This window comes from Enhydra lutris, unplaced genomic scaffold, assembly GCF_002288905.1.
Source record: "Enhydra lutris kenyoni isolate GAN:26980312 unplaced genomic scaffold, ASM228890v2 scaffoldscaffold25, whole genome shotgun sequence".
NCBI lineage: Eukaryota > Metazoa > Chordata > Mammalia > Carnivora > Mustelidae > Enhydra > Enhydra lutris.
In genome coordinates this window covers 18367404-18386549 of record NW_019154109.1, presented here as the reverse complement: position 1 = coordinate 18386549, position 19146 = coordinate 18367404, and the positions used below count along the sequence as shown (strand labels likewise).

Below are 19146 nucleotides of genomic sequence, written 5' to 3'. Positions count from 1 at the left end.
TGTAAGAATAAGTAAATTTATTTACTAAGTAAAGTGCTATGGAAGAAACTGGACAGTGTAGAACACCATGGGAGTGGCATTTTAAGGAAGGGACCTGCCGTTTTAGATATATAGTCAAGACAGGTCTCATCAAGAAGGTGATCCATGGGTGGTAGAAAGGTACACAAGGTTATGGCCCTTTGATTGCTGAGCCATACAGCGTACAGCCATACCCTGGGAAGAGGTATTTTTAGAGAGGTATATAATTATAAGTTAGACACTAGAAAATTGCAGGGTGGTATAATATAGCAATAACATGCTATAGGATAACAGAGGAGGGAAACATGCTTTAACTTGGGAGGAACTCAGTAATGGAGAAGGCTACAAATGGGTAGACATCAGCATCTGGAAGGAGAAGCCATACTGCAGTGAGTCAGGGCCTGCCCTTGACCTTTCCCTTCCCTTGCGTTATCAGCATGGATGCCTGTGCTTTGTCCTCCCTTTAAGCTAATAAATATGCAGTTACTTGCTCCCTTGGTGATACTTAGCGTTAGATGTTGTCAATGCACAGGCAAGGCTCAAGTGAATTCCACACTCATATTTTGAATTAAATACTCAATATCTAGAGGGGTATCTCAAATTTAATGTGTCCCAAACCAATCTCCTGATTTCTTTCCAAATCTGCTTCACTCATGGCCTTTCCCATCTTAGTTAATGGCAACTCTGTCCTTCCAGTTGTTGATGTCAAAAGCCATAATATCGTTTTTGAATTGTCTTTCTCTTAGCAGCTATGTATAATTTGCCAGCAAGTCATGTCGACTCTATCTTCAAAAATATCCATAATCTTTTATTCTGCCTATATTTAATAATTTTAAAAAGGCAAAATAATTTAATAATTAATGTTGAATAATTCCTTTGCTTATATCTGCTTAGCTTTTTATATGTCTGTCCCTAATATTCCCCCCAAATGCTGACATCTTTGCTACATGAATATCTATAAGGTTTTCTTTTTTAAATTTTTAATTACATGTCCAAGTACAATTATTCCATCTGCACAGCCCTGCCTTCTTCAAATGCTCCATCTTTGGATTTAGTCTGGACCAATGGCCTTCTAGGCCTCTGGCTCAGCTACTAGCTTGAGACTCGCCACTGAATCTTCATCTCCTTGATCCCATGCCTTATGTTGTTGTTGCTCTTGTTCATTTACGTTTTGATCTGCTGGAGTCATATCCCCCACGAGCTTTCTAAGAAAGGCAGTTAGATTTTTGAAATCCTTTCATACCTGAAAAATGTCATTATTCTTTCCTCAGTGATAACTGATAGTTTGACCTGGTATTGAATTCTAGATTGGCAAATAATTTTGCTCATAATTTGGAAGTTATGATGTAGTATTCTGGGTTTCAATAATAATGCAGAACACTTCAGTGATATTCTGTAGCTCTTTTATATGGGATTTATTTTTTTCTGGAAGTTTTTGTCCCTTATATTTCCAGTATTTGAATGCTTTATGGGATTTTACGTGACCTTGCCTCTGTTCCCTGCCACCACCACCACCCCTCTCAATTAATTTTACCAGCACATGGTGAGCACTTTTAAACTGTAGCTTCATGCCTGGAAAACTGTTTATTTTGTATTAATTCTTTGGTAATCTCCTCCCTCATGTTTGTTTGTTTTTTTTCTACTTTTGTCCATCTGGAAATGCTCTATTTTTATTTTGGTTTCATCTCTATCCTTATTACTCTTTTCCAAGAATTTTCTCAACTTTCTCTTCCCATCTTCTTATTGAAATTTTTATTTTGCCTAATGTATTCCTTCCTCCACAGATTGTTTCTTTCTTAAGGTTTTTGTTTTCTATATATATATTTCTTAATCATTTTTAAAATTTATTTTCAGCATAACAGTATTCATTGTTTTTGCACCACACCCAGTGCTCCATGCAGTCCGTGCCCTCTCTAATAGCCACCACCTGGTTCCCCCCACCCCCCCCCCCCCCCCACCTCTTCAAACCCTTCAGATTGTTTTTCAGAGTCCATAGTCTCTCATTGTTCACCTCCCCTTCCAATTTCCCCCAACTCCCTTCTCCTAACTCCCCATGTCCTCCATGCTATTTGTTATGTTCCACAAATAAGTGAAACCATATGATAACTGACTCTCTCTGCTTGACTTATTTCACTCAGCGTGTTTTCTATATTTTTTAGTGAATATAGCTTTTACCTTATCTTTCTGGGGAATAATAATTACAGGGGTGTGTGTATTTATTTGCTTATTTATTCATTCATTCATTCATTTATTTTTACTGCAGTTGACATGCAATGTTACATTAGTTTTGGTGTTTAGCATAGTGATTTGACAGCTCTGTACATTATGCTGTGTTCCCCAGAAATGTAGCTACTATTTGTCACCACATATTGCTATTATAATACCAAAGACAATATTCCTTGTGTTGTAGCTTTCATCCCATGACTTATTCAGGGCTGTATTATTTAATTGGGCTAGTGTAAAAGTATTCTACAAAAGAGCATAGAAACAGAAAAATGTTGTATCTGACATTTTGGAAGTGTATTTTTAAAGGGGAAAAGCAAACCTTTCTCACTTTCTACTTCTTGGTGGACAGGAATTGGTCTTAGAGTTTAAGTAGATTTATGTGCCGTAATATAAATGAAACTAGGGGTGTCTGGGTGGCTCAGTTGGCTGAGCATCCAATTCTTTTTTTTTTTTTTTTAAGATTTTATTTGAGAGGGAGAGAATGAGAGACAGAGCACAAAAGGGGAAAGGTCAGAGGGAGAAGCAGACTTCCTGCTGAGCAGGGAGTCTGATGTGAAACTCAACCCCAGGACTCCAGGTTCATGACCTGAGCTGTAGTCAGTTGCTTGACCAACTGAGCCACCCAGGTGCCCCAAGTATCTGATTCTTGACTTTGATTCAGGTCGTGATCTCAGGGTCCTGGGACAGAGCACTGTGTCAGGCTCCATGCTCAGTGGGGAGTCTATCTGAGGATTCTCTCTCTCCCTCTCCCTTTGATCCTCCATGAGTGTGCTCTCTCTCTCTAAGATAAAAATAAATAAATATTTAAAAAATAAATGAAGCTGAGTTGTACAGATGTAAATTTGTATTTTCAGGTGAATTTTGAGAAACTGCTTAAAATAAAACTTTTCATAGAACTATAAAGCCTTTATAATTCTAAGCCACATTTTAAGGTATAGCTCATTTAAAGAAAGTATAATTTATGTGTTATACAAATTTTAGGTTAAGGAAATGGTAGTAAAATCATATTCTCTTATTTGCAGTTGAGTATATAATCAGAGGCCTAGTAGATTTTCATGACTATATATTACACATACCCACCAATAAATACCACTTATTTTTGCAGACCAAATCAAATCTCCATCTTGAGTAATGATCTGGATTATGTGGACTGGGTAAGAGTGGGGTGGGGAATGTAGCAAGGTACAAAGGATCATTCATGGTCTTTGCATATCTTTATGGACCTATAAGTATCTTTGACACTGAGGTTCATTATTAATATACAAGTATACCTGGTGCATGTATACACTTCTGTTTTTCAGAGTACTAAACATTTTCACATCAATTATTTTACCCTTAAGTAATGATTCCAGCATATTCTCTATACCTGAGATGAGGAAGAATGAGACAGTGATAGAGTCCTTAAAATTCCTTGATTAAAAAACCCTTTTTTACATCTTTGTAACTGAATCCCAAACTGATCTTTTTGAGTATACCTGTGATTACAGGTAAATCAAGCTACACCTTTCTCCACATAGGTTACTTCCCTGGGTGACAACCCTGCCACCAATTGTGGAGAGCTAGATTCAGCTCATGTAAGAGGAAATCAGGGGAAGAAATGCCAGTGACTTTACAGGAGATTTGATCTGATGTCTACATTGGCATCTCTTTTGCAAATCCCAAGTTATTTTTAAATTTCTCATATTAGTTTCACATTTTACATGCATATGTTCCCTTCTGAAAAGCTTAGGCTCTTAATTATCTTTTTTTAACCACCATAGTATTATTTATGCATATAGTAGATAAGCATTCTATATTTTGTGTATTTCATTCTCAGGAGCTTGAAGAAGAAAAATAGTCTTTTTCAGCTGATATTTTACTTGACTGTGCTCTGAAACAAATAACTATTTTTGCATTTTTACCACAATATAAATCAGCTAACTATACTTAATATGACTAAGTTTTGTTACAAATAAACTACAAATATGCTGAAATATTCCTAAAAGCAGAACTGTTGTAAAAAAAAACTTTTAAAAAAAGTTCTTTATCAGTAGGCACAAATGGTTCCATTAACAAGGAACTTTATTTTAAACAGTAAGACCTTGATGGGATGATATTACTATAGAAAGATCCATCCTTAATTTAAGCACCACATATCAAGCAAGTTTGGGTTGATGAGATAGTAGATAAGAGGAACAAACAGAGAGGTAAAATCGTGAGACTAAATTAACTGCCGGCTCTTTTCTATTTTCAATCTCCACAGGACTATATTTTGATTTCTTTCTATGGTGCTCAGTACTTAATTCCACGTTTCCCTTTTAGTCCCATGCTACTGACTTCTTCAGGGTTTATTTTCATTCAGTTCTATATATTCACCCTGCTGAAGCTTCCCTTGTTTTGTGTCAGGAGGAAAACGTACCTTATTACCTTCTTGTCTGTTTAAAGTTCTTTTTTTTTTCCCCTCCCTCCCTCCCTGTCTTGTACCTAATGAGCAAATTATCTAAAAATAGATACGTTCATCGTTCTACAAAATGTTGTATCTCTTCTAGATCGGAGGCCAGTGTAATTGTAAGAGACATGTGTCTGGCAGACAATGCAATCAGTGCCAAAATGGATTCTACAATCTACAAGAGTCGGATCCTGATGGCTGCAGCTCCTGCAACTGCAGTACCTCTGGGACAGTGGATGGAGATATTACCTGTCACCAAAATTCAGGCCAGTGCAAGTGCAAAGCAAATGTTATTGGTATGTGTAATGCAAAAGTTTACAGTCACATCTCTATTACCATCTGGAATAAAATTCTCTATTTGATTTCTTAACTGAAGAGCAAAGCAAATTTCCTTGCTCAAGGCAGGCTGGAAAAAAAAACAATTTGGATGAAATTAACTGTCTAAAAATGATTAAATTAATAATTCTATCAAACTATAGCTGGAAGCTTAGTTTAATCAACCCTTTAGAAGTTTCTTTATTCTGTAGATGCCTTAGTTCACATGGTCCCATACTAATAAGTCATAGAAAAATATAATTTGCTTACTGCATAGATGTTTCTTTTAGAAAATTAGTACTTTTTCAAAATGTTTTACACTTAGTGAGTTCTAAGCAAATCATTTCCATGCTAGTTTTCTTAATAGACCAAAATAAATAGATTTTTTTCAAAATATTCTGTGCTACAGGGTCCTTTGTGATAAATCTTTCCATTTTTTTTCTATTATATTTCTTTGAACTGTTCCTATGAAATGCAAAATAAGCCAACATAATTCCACAGATCATGTATATTGGTAGGGTTAGTTATAAAGGGCCACATAATTTTAATTTTGTAATTCAGTGCCAAGCTGATTATAATAAACAGCTACCTTCAGTGTTATTTATCATTTTTTTATACAAGACCTGCTTTTTTGTTTGTTACTCCCACAGGTATTTTTCAGAAATTAGATTTGATTATAGCAATTTATTACATCCAGCATTTTTGAGGGGAACCACAGCCACATAAGGACAAAATTTATCAAGTGCCCAAAATGCACTATGTACATAATGCACTTTGAAATATTGATATATGAGAATATTATGAGAGGAAAGTTTCCTGATGAAGTGAGTCTTGTATTTTAACGGAACATGTCTTGGTTCACATAGGAAGTTTAAGAAAGATCTGTACCCTTCTATTGTCATTCAAGACACCGAGTCTTCCGTGGTTTTTCTCACACTAACCTGAACCTTGTAATAATGAAAACATGCTTGGCAGACACACACACACATACACATACACACACATACACACACAAATGCATACATACAAATACATATACAGATGAACATATTCTGAATAACATTTTTATTACAGTCCTGTAAGTCTAAACCTAATTCTTTATCCTTTCTATACGTAGGTATATACACCTCATTTTATACAATTCAGCCAGACAAGCATTTCATTTTAATTTAATTAAAAAATATGGACATGGTAAATGATATGACACAAGATTTCTCTGGTTTAAAGAAAGATTACATCAAAATCTGATATACTTGTCCTTATGCATTTCAAGCATACAAAAACTAACTTTTTTGGGGAAAAAAAAACGAAGTAACTTGTAAAGAGCAGTGTATCTTTTTATAAGTGTTATCTGTGATGCTAAATGAATTCCAAGACCCTTGAATTCAATCTAGTGTCATCCTTTGTTCTTTAATATGAAATATATTTTAAATTCATGATCGGAAAGCAAAATTCAAGGACAGACCTTTAAGGACAATGAAATGTTTACTTTTCTGTAACAATGAAGTCTTTCCTGTGATGGTTGGATCCCAGATCTTAAGAAAAGGGGGAAATCAAAATTTGCTCTTTATTTAGAATGTGTTATGACTTCCCTGCCATCTCTGTGTCTTATTGATCTAGATAGTTTTCTGTAGGAAAATACAAAGACATATATTTTTGAGGATTAAATGATCATTTTGAGATGATTATTTCTAGAGTTATTTCTGCACATGCAGCGTTTTGAATAAAAACACAAACTTGGTATGTATATATATAGGTTTCTTTTCCTAATGGGATTAGCCAATACCCTTATTCAATTTTACCTTGTTAATATAAAAAAAAAAAGCCAAAAATACTGGTGTATGTTGTGTACGCTTCAGAAAGCAAACTGTTCGAGTTAACAAAACTGTTAAATCTTACTAATGATTCTATCACTAGTAAAATACATTAGCACCAATAATTTTATTAAAGTAGGTCATTCATCTAGAATAAAAAGGGAGAAGAATGTGAATTAAATGCCAAGTGTGCTAACTCGCCTGCACTTGTTAACACCGAATGTGATGCCCTGTAGGCCTCCCCGAGTATCGTTAGGAATAGATTACCTGTCAGGAATATGTATGGCATATTCAAATAAGCACTGCGCATATTTTTAAAACTGATATGATATGAATCCATGTAGACCAATTTTAATAGTTCAAAATGAGTCATAATTCTTGTTAACAATACAGTTATTTTTAAAATTTGCAGCAATAGTGGTCCTTTTTTATTTTCCTTATTGAAATTAAATGATATGCCTTAGGTGAGTCATTCATCACTGTTAAAGAACTTGCCTTCCATTGGAGTTCTTGAATTTTTATCCATATATATACATATATATTATGCATTTCCTTCCAGTTTAAGAAATGCTTTTCTATATATGAGTTCCTGAGTGTGTTTTTGACTGTTATTTTAGGACTAATTTTTTTTTTATTACGATCATAGCTTGAAATAAATGTTTCCATTGATTCAACCCCACATAGCCAGTTATTTAAAGTCAGGTGTGTGGGAACTCTCTAAAGGGAATATTTTGCATCTTAACTCTTACTACTCAAAATTTTTTGTTTTATTCTCTTTCCCTTTAATGCTCTGTCTGAAACTCACCTAAGTTGTCAGAGATTTAAGTTTGGGTCGTAAAATATTTTTCTCTGTTTGTGAAATGTATATATGTACTCCTTTAAATAGAAGTAATTTAACAGCAGAATTTATTTAGTGTTTAAAGAGGAATGTCCTGAACCACACGATATGACAAGCGATGTGATTGCTTTATGAGCCGAGGAGAGCATAATTTATATTAATTGAAAATAATAAAATATAGGGGCATATACAAGCATTGAAACAAAAACTGCTCTGGATAAGTTTTATTTATATTAATTATTTAAAGAGGGGATATTCAGAAGCATATATTCTGCTACACAAAAACAGCTATCACCTTCCAATTGTGTTAAACATTGGTGTATCATCTGATTTCTAGGAAAATAAGTAATGTGGTAATATGTAATTCTTCTGGGTAGCTTTGAAAATTTATTTCCTTGCCTATTCTTTTCCATGAACATTTTGTTAACGTAAAATAATTAAAAATAATCGTTTTCATATTTGTTAGAGAGGAAGAGAGCAACATTTCTAGTGAGCATTTCTCTATATATTAAGGAATAAAATTCCGTAAAGCACGTTACAGAACTAAAGTTTCGTATGACTGCCCATGTAAGTCTCATTACTGTATTTTGAGTGTATGACCAGGCCTCGATGGCATTCCCTGGGAGAAAACACCTAACATTTTGTGTCTGCATTCAATGGTGGCAGGAGCATGGTTTATCTTGAAAGCGTGAATAGAATCATTTCCACGTTTTCACTTTCTTCAACAAATTTTATCTTCAGGGCTTAGATGCGATCACTGCAATTTTGGATTTAAATTCCTCCGAAGTTTTAACAATGATGGATGTGAGCCCTGCCGGTGCAATGTCCACGGCTCAGTGAGCAAATTCTGCGATCCTCTTTCTGGGCAGTGCGAGTGCAAGAAAGAAGCCAAAGGACCTCAGTGTGACACCTGCAGAGAACACTTTTACGGACTGGACGTTGCCAGTTGTAAGGCCTGTGACTGTGACATGGCTGGATCCCTGTCTGGGACCGTCTGTGATGCCAGGACAGGGCACTGCGTCTGCAAGCCCAGGGTAGGAGGGAGACAGTGCAACGAATGTTTGGAGGGATACTTCTACCTCAGGCAAAATAATTCTTTCCTCTGTCTGCCTTGCAACTGTGATAAGACTGGGACGGTAAATGGCTCTCTGCTGTGTGACAAATCAACAGGACAGTGTCCTTGCAAATTAGGAGTAACAGGTCTTCACTGTAATCAGTGTGCACCTCACAGGTACAATCTGACCAGTGGCAATTTTCAAGGCTGCCAGATGTGTGAGTGTGACTCTTTGGGGACATTACCTGGGACTGCTTGTGACCCCATCAGTGGCCAGTGCCTGTGTTTGCCTAATCGGCAGGGAAGAAGGTGTAATCATTGTCAACCAGGTAAGAGAGAAGTGTATTACGTGGTCAGTGCACAGTGGCTTTCCTTTCGTTATCCCATATTGGATGATTCCTCTTTGTTTTGGGGTTGGGACTTTTTTTTTTTTTTAAGATTTTATTTATTTATTGGACAGAGAGAGAGATCACAAGTAGGCAGAGAGGCAGATAGAGAGAGCAGGGGAAGCATGCTCCCTGCTGAACAGAGAGCCTGATGTTGGGCTCAATCCCAGGACTCAGAGATCATGACCTGAGCCGAAGGCAGAGGCTTAACCCACTGAGCCACCCAGGTGCCCCGGGGTTGGGACTTCTAAAAATATTTACTTCCAACAACGTTTTTTGCATTTATATTATCAACAAATACAGATAGAACGATTTCACATGTTCAAGATTATTTGGCGTATCTGTCTCTGTTGATGTATTTGGGATGAGTCTTTACAGGAATCCCAGCTGATCAGACATTTTATAATCGAGACTAATTTATACTTAATTTCTCTATTTGAAGTAAATTCCCTTCAAATAACCACAAGAAGTCTAAACTAATAAAAGCAAGAATAAATTTTGCTTCCCAGAGAAAGGAAAACTTAGGTTAATTATCTATGCCATGCCAGATATTCAGATGAACTTATTTTCTGAATAAAGCTGACCAATGTTTTTACTAAATGGGCTATATGTTCTAGCATTGTCTAGTGGCATCTAGAATTATTTTTTAAAGGTTTTTATTTATTTATTTGTCAGAGAGAGAGTGCACAAACATGGGGAGAGGCAGGCAGAGGGAGAAGCAGGCTCCCCACTGACCAGATAGCCCAATGCAGGACTCAATCCCAGGACCTGGGATCGTGACCTGAGCTAAAGGCAGATGCTGAACTTACTGAGCCACCTAGACGTCCCTAGAATTTTTAAATGTCACCAAATTTGCAAAACAGACTATCGTTTAGTCTCACTGTATCCATCTTTTTATGTGTTTGCCAACTGGAGGAAAGATGGACCCTATTCATGGTTTTCTCCTTGCCTTTATATGATCTAACAAAATAATATACTTTCTTTATAATAAAACCATCATAACATCATAATGAATATACGTGTTTATTAGTTGTTTAATAGCTGTGCTAATGGTAGTTCTGCCTAGGCAACCAGCTCTGAGTTATCTAGACCTGTGTAAAGAAGAAGGATTGTGGTGCCAAGCAGAAGGGAGATTTGCTTGTCAGAAATGGGTACAGTGGAAGTCCTGTTTGCCATGACTAGGAAACCAGTTTAGGATTGAGCCATATGTTTCCTTTCACATCGGTCACTGGGACAAGTAAATCCAAAGGGATGGATGGGATGGAGTTGCTGAATAGTTAATTCTTTTTGAGATGTATGTACCAGAAAGTAATTTGAACTGGCTTCAATGTAAATGGGGGCTGTATTATCACTGGCTGTCCCACAGAACCTGATATGGAGCAATGCAGTGAGAACTCAGGAACCAGAAATCTCCCATTGACACATATCCATTAATTCAACCATTCAATCATTTCCATATTCCCTCTCTTTTTCTCTCTCTTCCTTTCCCTCTCCCTCTCTCTTTAGGACATACTCCATTTCTGTCTCTCTCTCTCTGCATGGGTTATGGCAAATTGTCCTCCCTTTTAAGAAAAATATAGAATGGAGATCATCCCTATTAATGGAAATAGTTATCGTATTTAAGGCATTCTTGTATTTTATTTATTTGGGTAGTTGCTTATGTCCCTGGTTAGAGTTTCAATATCTTGAGAGCAGGGATTATCTTATTCAATGTGTATAGTCACAATACTAATGTAATTCCTGGTACATTGCATGCACTCAGTAGGTGGTTTAATTGAACACACTGAGAAATAATCAGGAATTTTAAGGTGAGTATCTGTGTAAGGGTTCTCCAGAGAAACAGAACCAATAGGAGATGTGTATATACATCAGCTGTATTGAGAATTTCTTTCACGTATCTCCTTTGTCGGATCCCATTTCCTGAATCCTATGTGTTCTTCTTTTTTCTTATTTTATATGTGTATTCAGTAGAGAACACACTCCAGTAACTTGTGAGAAAGACTATAGGGAAAAAAGTAATTTTTTAAAGAATTTTGAATGTCTGCAAATAACTGTATTCCACACTAATAACTATTGATATTTTACCATTATATTGAATCATTTTCACTCAAAAAATTATTTCACCATTACCTTTTTGCAGTGCCAATTAGATTCCTTTTTTCCTTTTCTCTTTCTTTTCTTTCTTACATTCTAGAAGCTTCTACTATTTCTATATCCCTCATTTCTGACAATTTCATGATGATGTGCTTTCGTTAAACAATTTTTCTGAGCACTCAGTGGGCCCTTTTGTCTGTAGATGAGCATTCTAGTATTCTGGGAAAATCTGTAAAACCTTTCACAATAACATCTAGACTAGTGTTTGACCAAACAACTGACTCCAGATCTACTCAAGCTGACACATGAAATCACCTATCACAGGCAATTTATATATAATCCCCGTACTCACTGTAGCACTTTGTCCTTAGATTTCCTGAACACATACACTCTCTAGTTTAACTTCTAAAGAGAACACTCATTGTCCTCTCTCAGAATGCAAGAGGGACAATCTTCTGTTTGGGGAGACAATGAATTATTCTCACACCTGACTTCAGAAACCTCTGGAATCTTCAATTCCAAACCTTTCTTTCTAGACTGACACTACCTGAATCAATCAGCTTACTGTTGGCTTCTCCATGGCAAGTGTTTAGCTTTTACTAGTGGACATCTGCCACTGACCTTCATCTCCTCTACTCTCTTTTATTTCATTTTTGGGGATTTCAGAAGGGAAAAATTGTTCAACTCTGCTTAGCTAAAATGCTGTGCTAGTAGTTTCTGGGTTATAATCTTTTCAGCCAAATCCTTGCTGTTCTCCTGATTCCCTTTTGTTTCTACAACCCTTGTCTCTTTTATTGAAATCAGTCTTGTTGCTTTCAGTTTCCAATAGATCCAGAATTGGTCCACATTTCAACACCCCACTCACCCTTTTCATCTTCCTTCTGGACTAGCTGACAAGCCTCTTAAAGCTTCCTTTCTCCTCTTTATTCTTCTCCAGTCACGTTTCTTAATGCACAGCAAAAGTGATGCTGTTCATACCTTAGTCAGACTGTATCACCCCATCCTCCACAGTCTTCCCATCATTGTAGATAAAACACGTGGTCCACATGAACTGTAACACCCCCCATCTTTCTCGGACCTCATTTCCAGGAGTCTTTAGATCATTTGTTCTACAAGTCTAACTGCTATTCTTGACATTGTTCAGTGCTCTGTCCTGGGCACATAGGGCAGTGTCTCCCTGGTGGATACTCCCATCAGTGTTTCCCGAAGTTATACATAATTACATTTAAAAATTACTCCAGGGCATTATGCTGAGCGAAATAAGTCAACAGAGAAAGACAATTATCATATGATCTCCCTGATATGAGGAAGTTCAGAGGCAACGTGGGGCGTTTGGGGGGTAGGAAAGGAATAAATGAAACAAGATGGCATTGGGAGGGAGACAAACCATAAGAGACTCTTAATCTTACAAAACAAACTGAGGGTTGCCAGGAGGAGGCAGGTGGGGAGAGGGTGGTCGGGTTATAGACACTGGGGCAGGTATGTGCTATGGTGAGTGCTGTGAAGTATAAACCTGGCGATTCACAGACCTGTACCCCTGGGGCTAATAATACATTATATGTTAATAAAAAAAATAAAAAATTAAAAAAAAATTACTCCAGGGGTGGGGCATCTGGGTAGTGCAGTCAATTAAGTATCTGACTCTTGATTCTGGCTCAGGTCATGATCTCAGGGTTGCCAGATCAAACCCCACCACGGCCCTGTGCTGGGCATGGAGCCTGCTTCAGATTGTCTCTCTCCCTCTCCCTCTGCCCCTCCCCTCACTTGCCCTCTCTCTGTCTCTCAAAATAAAAACAAAAACAAAAACAAAAACAAAAACAAAAAAAAACCCTCAAAAACCCCCCAAACCCAGTGACGTTCTCTTCTATTTAGGCATAGGCAGAGTGCAACTCTCTGAGTGCTCCTTTGATGACATATAGAGAAGATGTGGTTTTTACCCTGCCAGGGAGGAAAGAAAATAGCAATCTAAGGACCTAATGGATTTTTTTTTTTTTTTTGACAAAACAAGGTATTCTGTACACATAAGTGTAGCATATGGAATGTGTTTTGTGGACTTTCTCTGGGGGGAGGGGCGTCCTCCATTCTAGCTTCTGAAACTACTTTGAATTTTATTTTCTGGTTTTATTGTCTCTTACCATGAAATTTACACTGAAAAAAAGAACCCTAACCCCAAAGCATCTTCATCATACACAGATGTTTCCCAGTAGCCAGCTCTGTAGTTTGCACGTTAAAATGCACTGCTGGAAACTGAAGCTTCCTTTCTCCTTCTTTAAACACACCTGAGAGACCTAGATCATGTGCCACAGCGGAGCCTGTGTGAGTAGTGGGGCGTGGAGGGGGAAGCCTGGGGTGGGATAGGAGGGATGGACGGGCAAGCCTCGAGATTTCTGCCGCCTTTTTCGTCTGTGGTTGCGAATACTCCTGTCCCCTAGTATACTATTGCCCATAGATTCTCGTCCCACTTTCCTAAAAAACATTATTAAGGAAGGTGCATATAATGAAGCCTCATGTATTATTAACCTAACCTTACTATGAATGTACAAGGAATAGGCTTAATTCAACTAAAATTTATAGGCAATTTGTTAAAGCAGCAGTGCACATTAGAAGCTACATTAGAGCCACATTGGTTTTAATATGCCATTCAATAACTTGAACAGAGGTTAAAAATGCTGCTTAACCTCCATTAAGTATTTTAAAAATGCTTTAATTTAAAATTATTTGGAGTGTGTGTACATATATGAATGTACACATGCCCACACTAATAAATACAGCACTAAATATGTTTTCCCAGTTCGTTTTTTTCGGTGCTGGATGACCTCGTAACGTTCAGCAGCAAACACTTAATCAGAGGCGAGGCCGGGAAATGCAGGGAAGGATGTCAAGGCATCCTGAGCCAGTGACCCACCCTTGTCCTTGAGAACCGGAGGCAGAGAGAGTTTATTGAGGACTCTGTGGCTTTGGAATAAAATAAAGGCTAATTTATAATGAAAACAGCTTCGTATGACATGTTTTGTGCTAATAGGACAATTCCTCATGCTATCCTCTGATATTTACTTTTGGTTTTGTTTTATAATTCATACAGACTATTAGAAAGTAAAACAAAGTATCTTGTTTCATTAAGAAGCATATCATATTTGTTAAGTAATGAGCTCATAAACCAGAATTGCATGCAAGACCCTGCCAATGGAATTGGAATTAGATGGCTGATATTCCATTAAAAATCAGTGCATCAAAGCTGAGATCCAGTTAGGCCACCTATCCTAGTGTTTGATGAAACAGCTTTGCAGATGAACGTGCAGAGAGACCTGGGCCTTAGAATAAGAACCTCTTCTCTGATAAACCACCAGGGAAGAATTTTGTCATAAGCAATATGGACCGTAATCCCAGACACATCCGTGGGGGTGGGGGGAGAGTACACTGACAAGTCATTATTTAAATTGTAATTAAGGAAAATCCCACTTTCCTAGAATATTGCCTCATAAAAATGGCAGCCTATAAAAATAGGTGATATTTACTGAGTGTCTGATGTTTGTTAGGCCCTGGAAAGGGGTTTTATCTGAAAGAGTCCCGTCGAATATGTACAATATTTATAGGCTGGGAGGACCAGTACTTTCCTACTTTATAGTAGGGGAAATGGATTCTAATTCAGCAGAACCATTTACAAATCTAGGTCCAACTGACCTTAGAGTCTGGACTCTGAAAGAGTAAAACATTTTTTCTGAATAATGTAATATTTATTAATCATTCACTCAAAAAATATTAGAGGATGATGTAAAAGAGATACTTGTATTATAATTGTTTTGAGCCTCCCCCCATGATGAAACTCATTCCCATCCGTGATTCTAGCTGACTGCTTTAGGTCCCAGTGTATCTCTGTTGTCTAGAATCTGAGTAATAGTTATAAAATGGAAATGAATAGAATTCCGAGAGACTACTGTGATCTGATAATGAAGAATTGAACTGAGTTGTCTAGAAATGAGATGATCTCCATGGACTAAGTTGGAGAAATTTCTGGGATGGTGGCAATGGCATGGGAGAGAAACTTTAGAGCACATAGTTGATAAACACTGAGACTGAGAAAAATGGGAACAAAGAATATAAAAGTGTTTCTGTGGATTGTGAATACACATTATATGCGTTGTAACTCCCAAGACATAATCATAGCTGTCATTATTTATGTTCATTGTTGTTACTGAATTTTATTTTTAAAGAAATGCATTTGGAGTCCTTCATGGATATTCCCCAAAATAGGAAAATTAGGGGGTTCCTTTAGATTTTATTTGACATAGAGAGAGACAGCAAGAGAGGGAACACAATCAAGGGGAGTAGGAGAGGGAGAAGCAGGCTTTCTGCTGAATAGGGAGCCCAGTCCCAGGACCCTGGGATCAGGAACTAAGCCAAAGGCAGATGCTTAATGACTGAGCCCCCCAGGTATCCCTAAAGATTACATTTTAAGTATATTGTTCCTGGTTCATATACATTCTCCCTGCTTTCCTTCCTGATAGGCTAAGCCATTCTGACCAATCATTCTTTGACTCACAGATTTATCTTTACTAGTTCCTTTAAAGTCTGGTACTTTAAAGTTTCTTTGGTACATTTGTGTGACTTCATCAAATGTGCTAAAGAGATTGTCTCATATTTTAAAGGGTAACAGATATCCAACAGGCCAGGCAACCAGCCACCTACCCATCTAGCCATCTACTCATTTCATTCATATGTCCATTTTTTCAGTAAACATCTATTGAATACATTGCTATGTACCAGGGTCTATGCTGGTATAAGATATACAATCATAAATATATTAAGGCATTTGCTTTAGTAGGAGAAATGGACCTGTATGTAAATATAACACAGTGTGACAAGTGCAATATTAGAAATGTCCTATTAGAGAAGTAGTAAAGTGAAGGAATTCATTCACTCTCGAAGGGTGGGGGATATGGAAGAGTTACTTGAGAACATGATTTCTGACATGAGATTTTTATTTTATTTTATTTTATTTTATTTATTTATTTTTTTTTTCTGACATGAGTTTTTAAAGCAAACAGGAGTTGGTAAAGTAATCAAGGAGAGTATAGCAGTCCAGGAAGAAGAGACAGGAGCAGAGACTTTAAAATATATCTAAACTAGGGGGGCGCCTGGGTAGCTCAGTTGGTTAAGCAACTGCCTTTGGCTCAGGTCATGATCTCAGGGTCCTGGGATCAAGTTCCGCATTGGGTTCCCTGGTCAGCGAGGAGCCTGCTTCTTCCTCTGCCTCTGCTCTTCTCTCTGCTCATGCTCTATATCCCTCTCGCAAATAAATAAAATCTTAAAAAAAAAAAATCTAAACTAGGGGCGCCTGGGTGGCTCAGTCGTTAAGCATCTGCCTTTGGCTCAGGTCATAATCCTGGGGTCCTGGGATCAAGCCCTGTATCAGGCTCCCTGCTCGGCAGGAAGCCTGCTTCTCCCTCTCTCACTCCCCCTGCTTGTGTTCCCTCTCTCACCGTCTCTCTCTCTCTCTTTCTATCAAATAAATAAATAAATTCTTTAAAAAATTTAAATAACAAAACATATCTAAACTAATTGAAAAGAGTTTTAAAAAACTTTTAAATATGAAAAATTATACCTTGTGTTGAATAATATTAATATTTATGCAATTATTGACCTTTGGTCAACTCTATGAATAATAATTTCAGCATTATTTTTATATAAAATTACCAAAATGGAAGAAAATTATTATTGTTTTAATTTGAAAATTAGGATCACTTTAATTTGAAAATTAGTTCATTCTGAAAATATTGATTTTTAAAATGATTACTTAAAGCATCTTGTTTCTTGGTATTGGTGAGCAACAAATTTATCCCTAGACTCTTCTCTTAGTATTATGTCCATTCTCTGGCTTAAGGTGAGAATCATTTCTTCTAAATGGCTTATAATTAGTGCTTAGCCTCAGCTCTGCCCTCCTTTTTTGAATAGGGCCTAGGGGTTAAACTTGTTTTCTTTCTCCCATTTCAAGACCTTGGCAAAGCCTGGTTGTTCATGGTCCTCAGGAGAGACATTGCTAGGAAATGGGCTCTTCTTTTATGCCCAGGACAGTGCTGTGCTGTGCAAATAGCCACTACAGGAGATAATACCGGCTGCCTTGCTAATAACTTTGAACTCTAAGGATTCTGCAAGTCTTCTGGATAAAGCAACACTATTTTATAATATTGGTGACTTTTTGCTTTAACAGCAAGACACGTTGTTTTTCCCATTAGACTTGTCTTGTTTGGGACCGGGGCTTGCTGAAATAAAACTGGGGAAAATAACAAACTTTAGTGGGCTGTTTGGTGCTGAATATGTGCGAACTCTCAGCACTACGTAATGTAAGGGAATAGCATCGTCTTAATGACCGTGCTTCACAATGTGGTACGAAATCATTCATGGATAGAAACCTCCAGAAGATCAGTTAAAATGTTATGGACCGAGGATGTGGAACATGAAGTGGAGCTAATGGAAGGAGATCAGAAATGTATTGAGTGAAAGAAAATTGAGGTCAGTTATCTTTTAAGTCACATTCTGGAGTTGAGGTTTAAGTAGGAGGGAAGGGAAAATGTTGTTTTCTATAGTTGTAAGTCATAAAAGGAGAGGTAATGGTCTAGAATTAGGCACATTCAGGTAAGGCAAGAAGTAATCACTGAGCAGGAAGGTACCTGAGTCATCCTAATTAGGACTGCTTAAAAATAGGACAACTAAAATACTGGTGGGATTAACCTTTATAATCATGCTCCAGAGAGGAGGAGGGGAATTAACCCCAAGAAAATTCCAATGCAGGCTTTTCCTTGAAGACCAACCTCCATGTTGCAGTCTCCCTGGTTTTTGTGTTTTTGTTTTTCATTTTTGTTATTCTCTGTGTATATCTCTGATTTTTTTCTATGGAATTTTTTTTTTTTAATTTTCTAAAACTTGGACAACCCAATTGTCTGTGCTAAAATATGCCCCCTTGCCTTTACGGATTTATCTAATAAGTCATTTCTTGTAAAAATCATCTGTAATTGTTCTAGAATTCTCTGTGGCTTGAAGCTATTGCAATAAGTCCAAATTAATTCTACTTCTAAGTATCTGTGTTAATGGGTAATTTATCCAAATTGGAGAGCTGTTAGTACATTCATGATGCCATCATCAGGAATTTAAGGACCTAGGTAGCTTCACAGGAAGAAAAATACATCGAATTGCAGCCATAGTGTTCTTGAATTCAAAATAAAAGCCTTTGAAGTGTGTGACTTTGATTGTATGATAAATCAGGTGTGAGAATATAAATTAATTTGCACAACTATACTTCTGGAAACACATATAAGGCAAATTGCTATAGTAGATACAAAGAAGCAAATGACATAATCTAGTTGCCAATTACTCTAAAACATGACAAGATCAGCCTGTTCTTTCCAACAGATTGGAATGGCACTGATTTTGAGTTTCTTCCCTTTCTTTGAGCATGATCTTTTTCTATTTGACTATTTCTGAAACTTTCTAAGGAGAGAATATGCTGGGCCAGGGAGAAGACCTACAAGTTGTGGATGGCTATGAAAGAATGGCTTGTTTTCAACCAGAGCCTCAAATGAGATTTATAATATATTCCAATTACTTTTGTTTCTCCCTATAGCATAGTAATACACAGTAGATTCACTTTGTGTTCATGTTCTTTCTCTCTTTCAGTTTCAGTGATATATACCTAAATTAGTGGCCATGACAATTGTGCAGATCATTTTCATTTGTCAGAACTTTATTCTTTCTGCATTTCAGTAAAATTCTTTGTAACACTGTGCATGTGCTTGTGTGTGTATGTACGTGGAGGTGCATGTGTATGCACAAACACACATGCCCCACAACACCAAGAACCATTTCTCCCTCATACAACTGTTCCATTATTCTACTGTCTAATGCCTTTCTAATTTCATAGCTGTTGGTTATATGAAATTTTAAGTAACGTGAAGATACTTTGGATCATCTTTCTAGCT

General features: G+C 37.0%; 1 protein-coding gene across 1 annotated transcript in view; it reads left to right on the top strand.

The window, feature by feature from the left end:
* LOC111151119 (usherin) overlaps positions 1-19146 on the top strand; it is a 680307-nt gene that overhangs the window by 119571 nt on the left and 541590 nt on the right. The window contains exons 11-12 of the mRNA XM_022508904.1: positions 4773-4968; positions 8381-9022. Coding sequence (XP_022364612.1) covers positions 4773-4968; positions 8381-9022 — 838 coding nt within the window. The remainder of the gene's footprint in view (positions 1-4772; positions 4969-8380; positions 9023-19146) is intronic.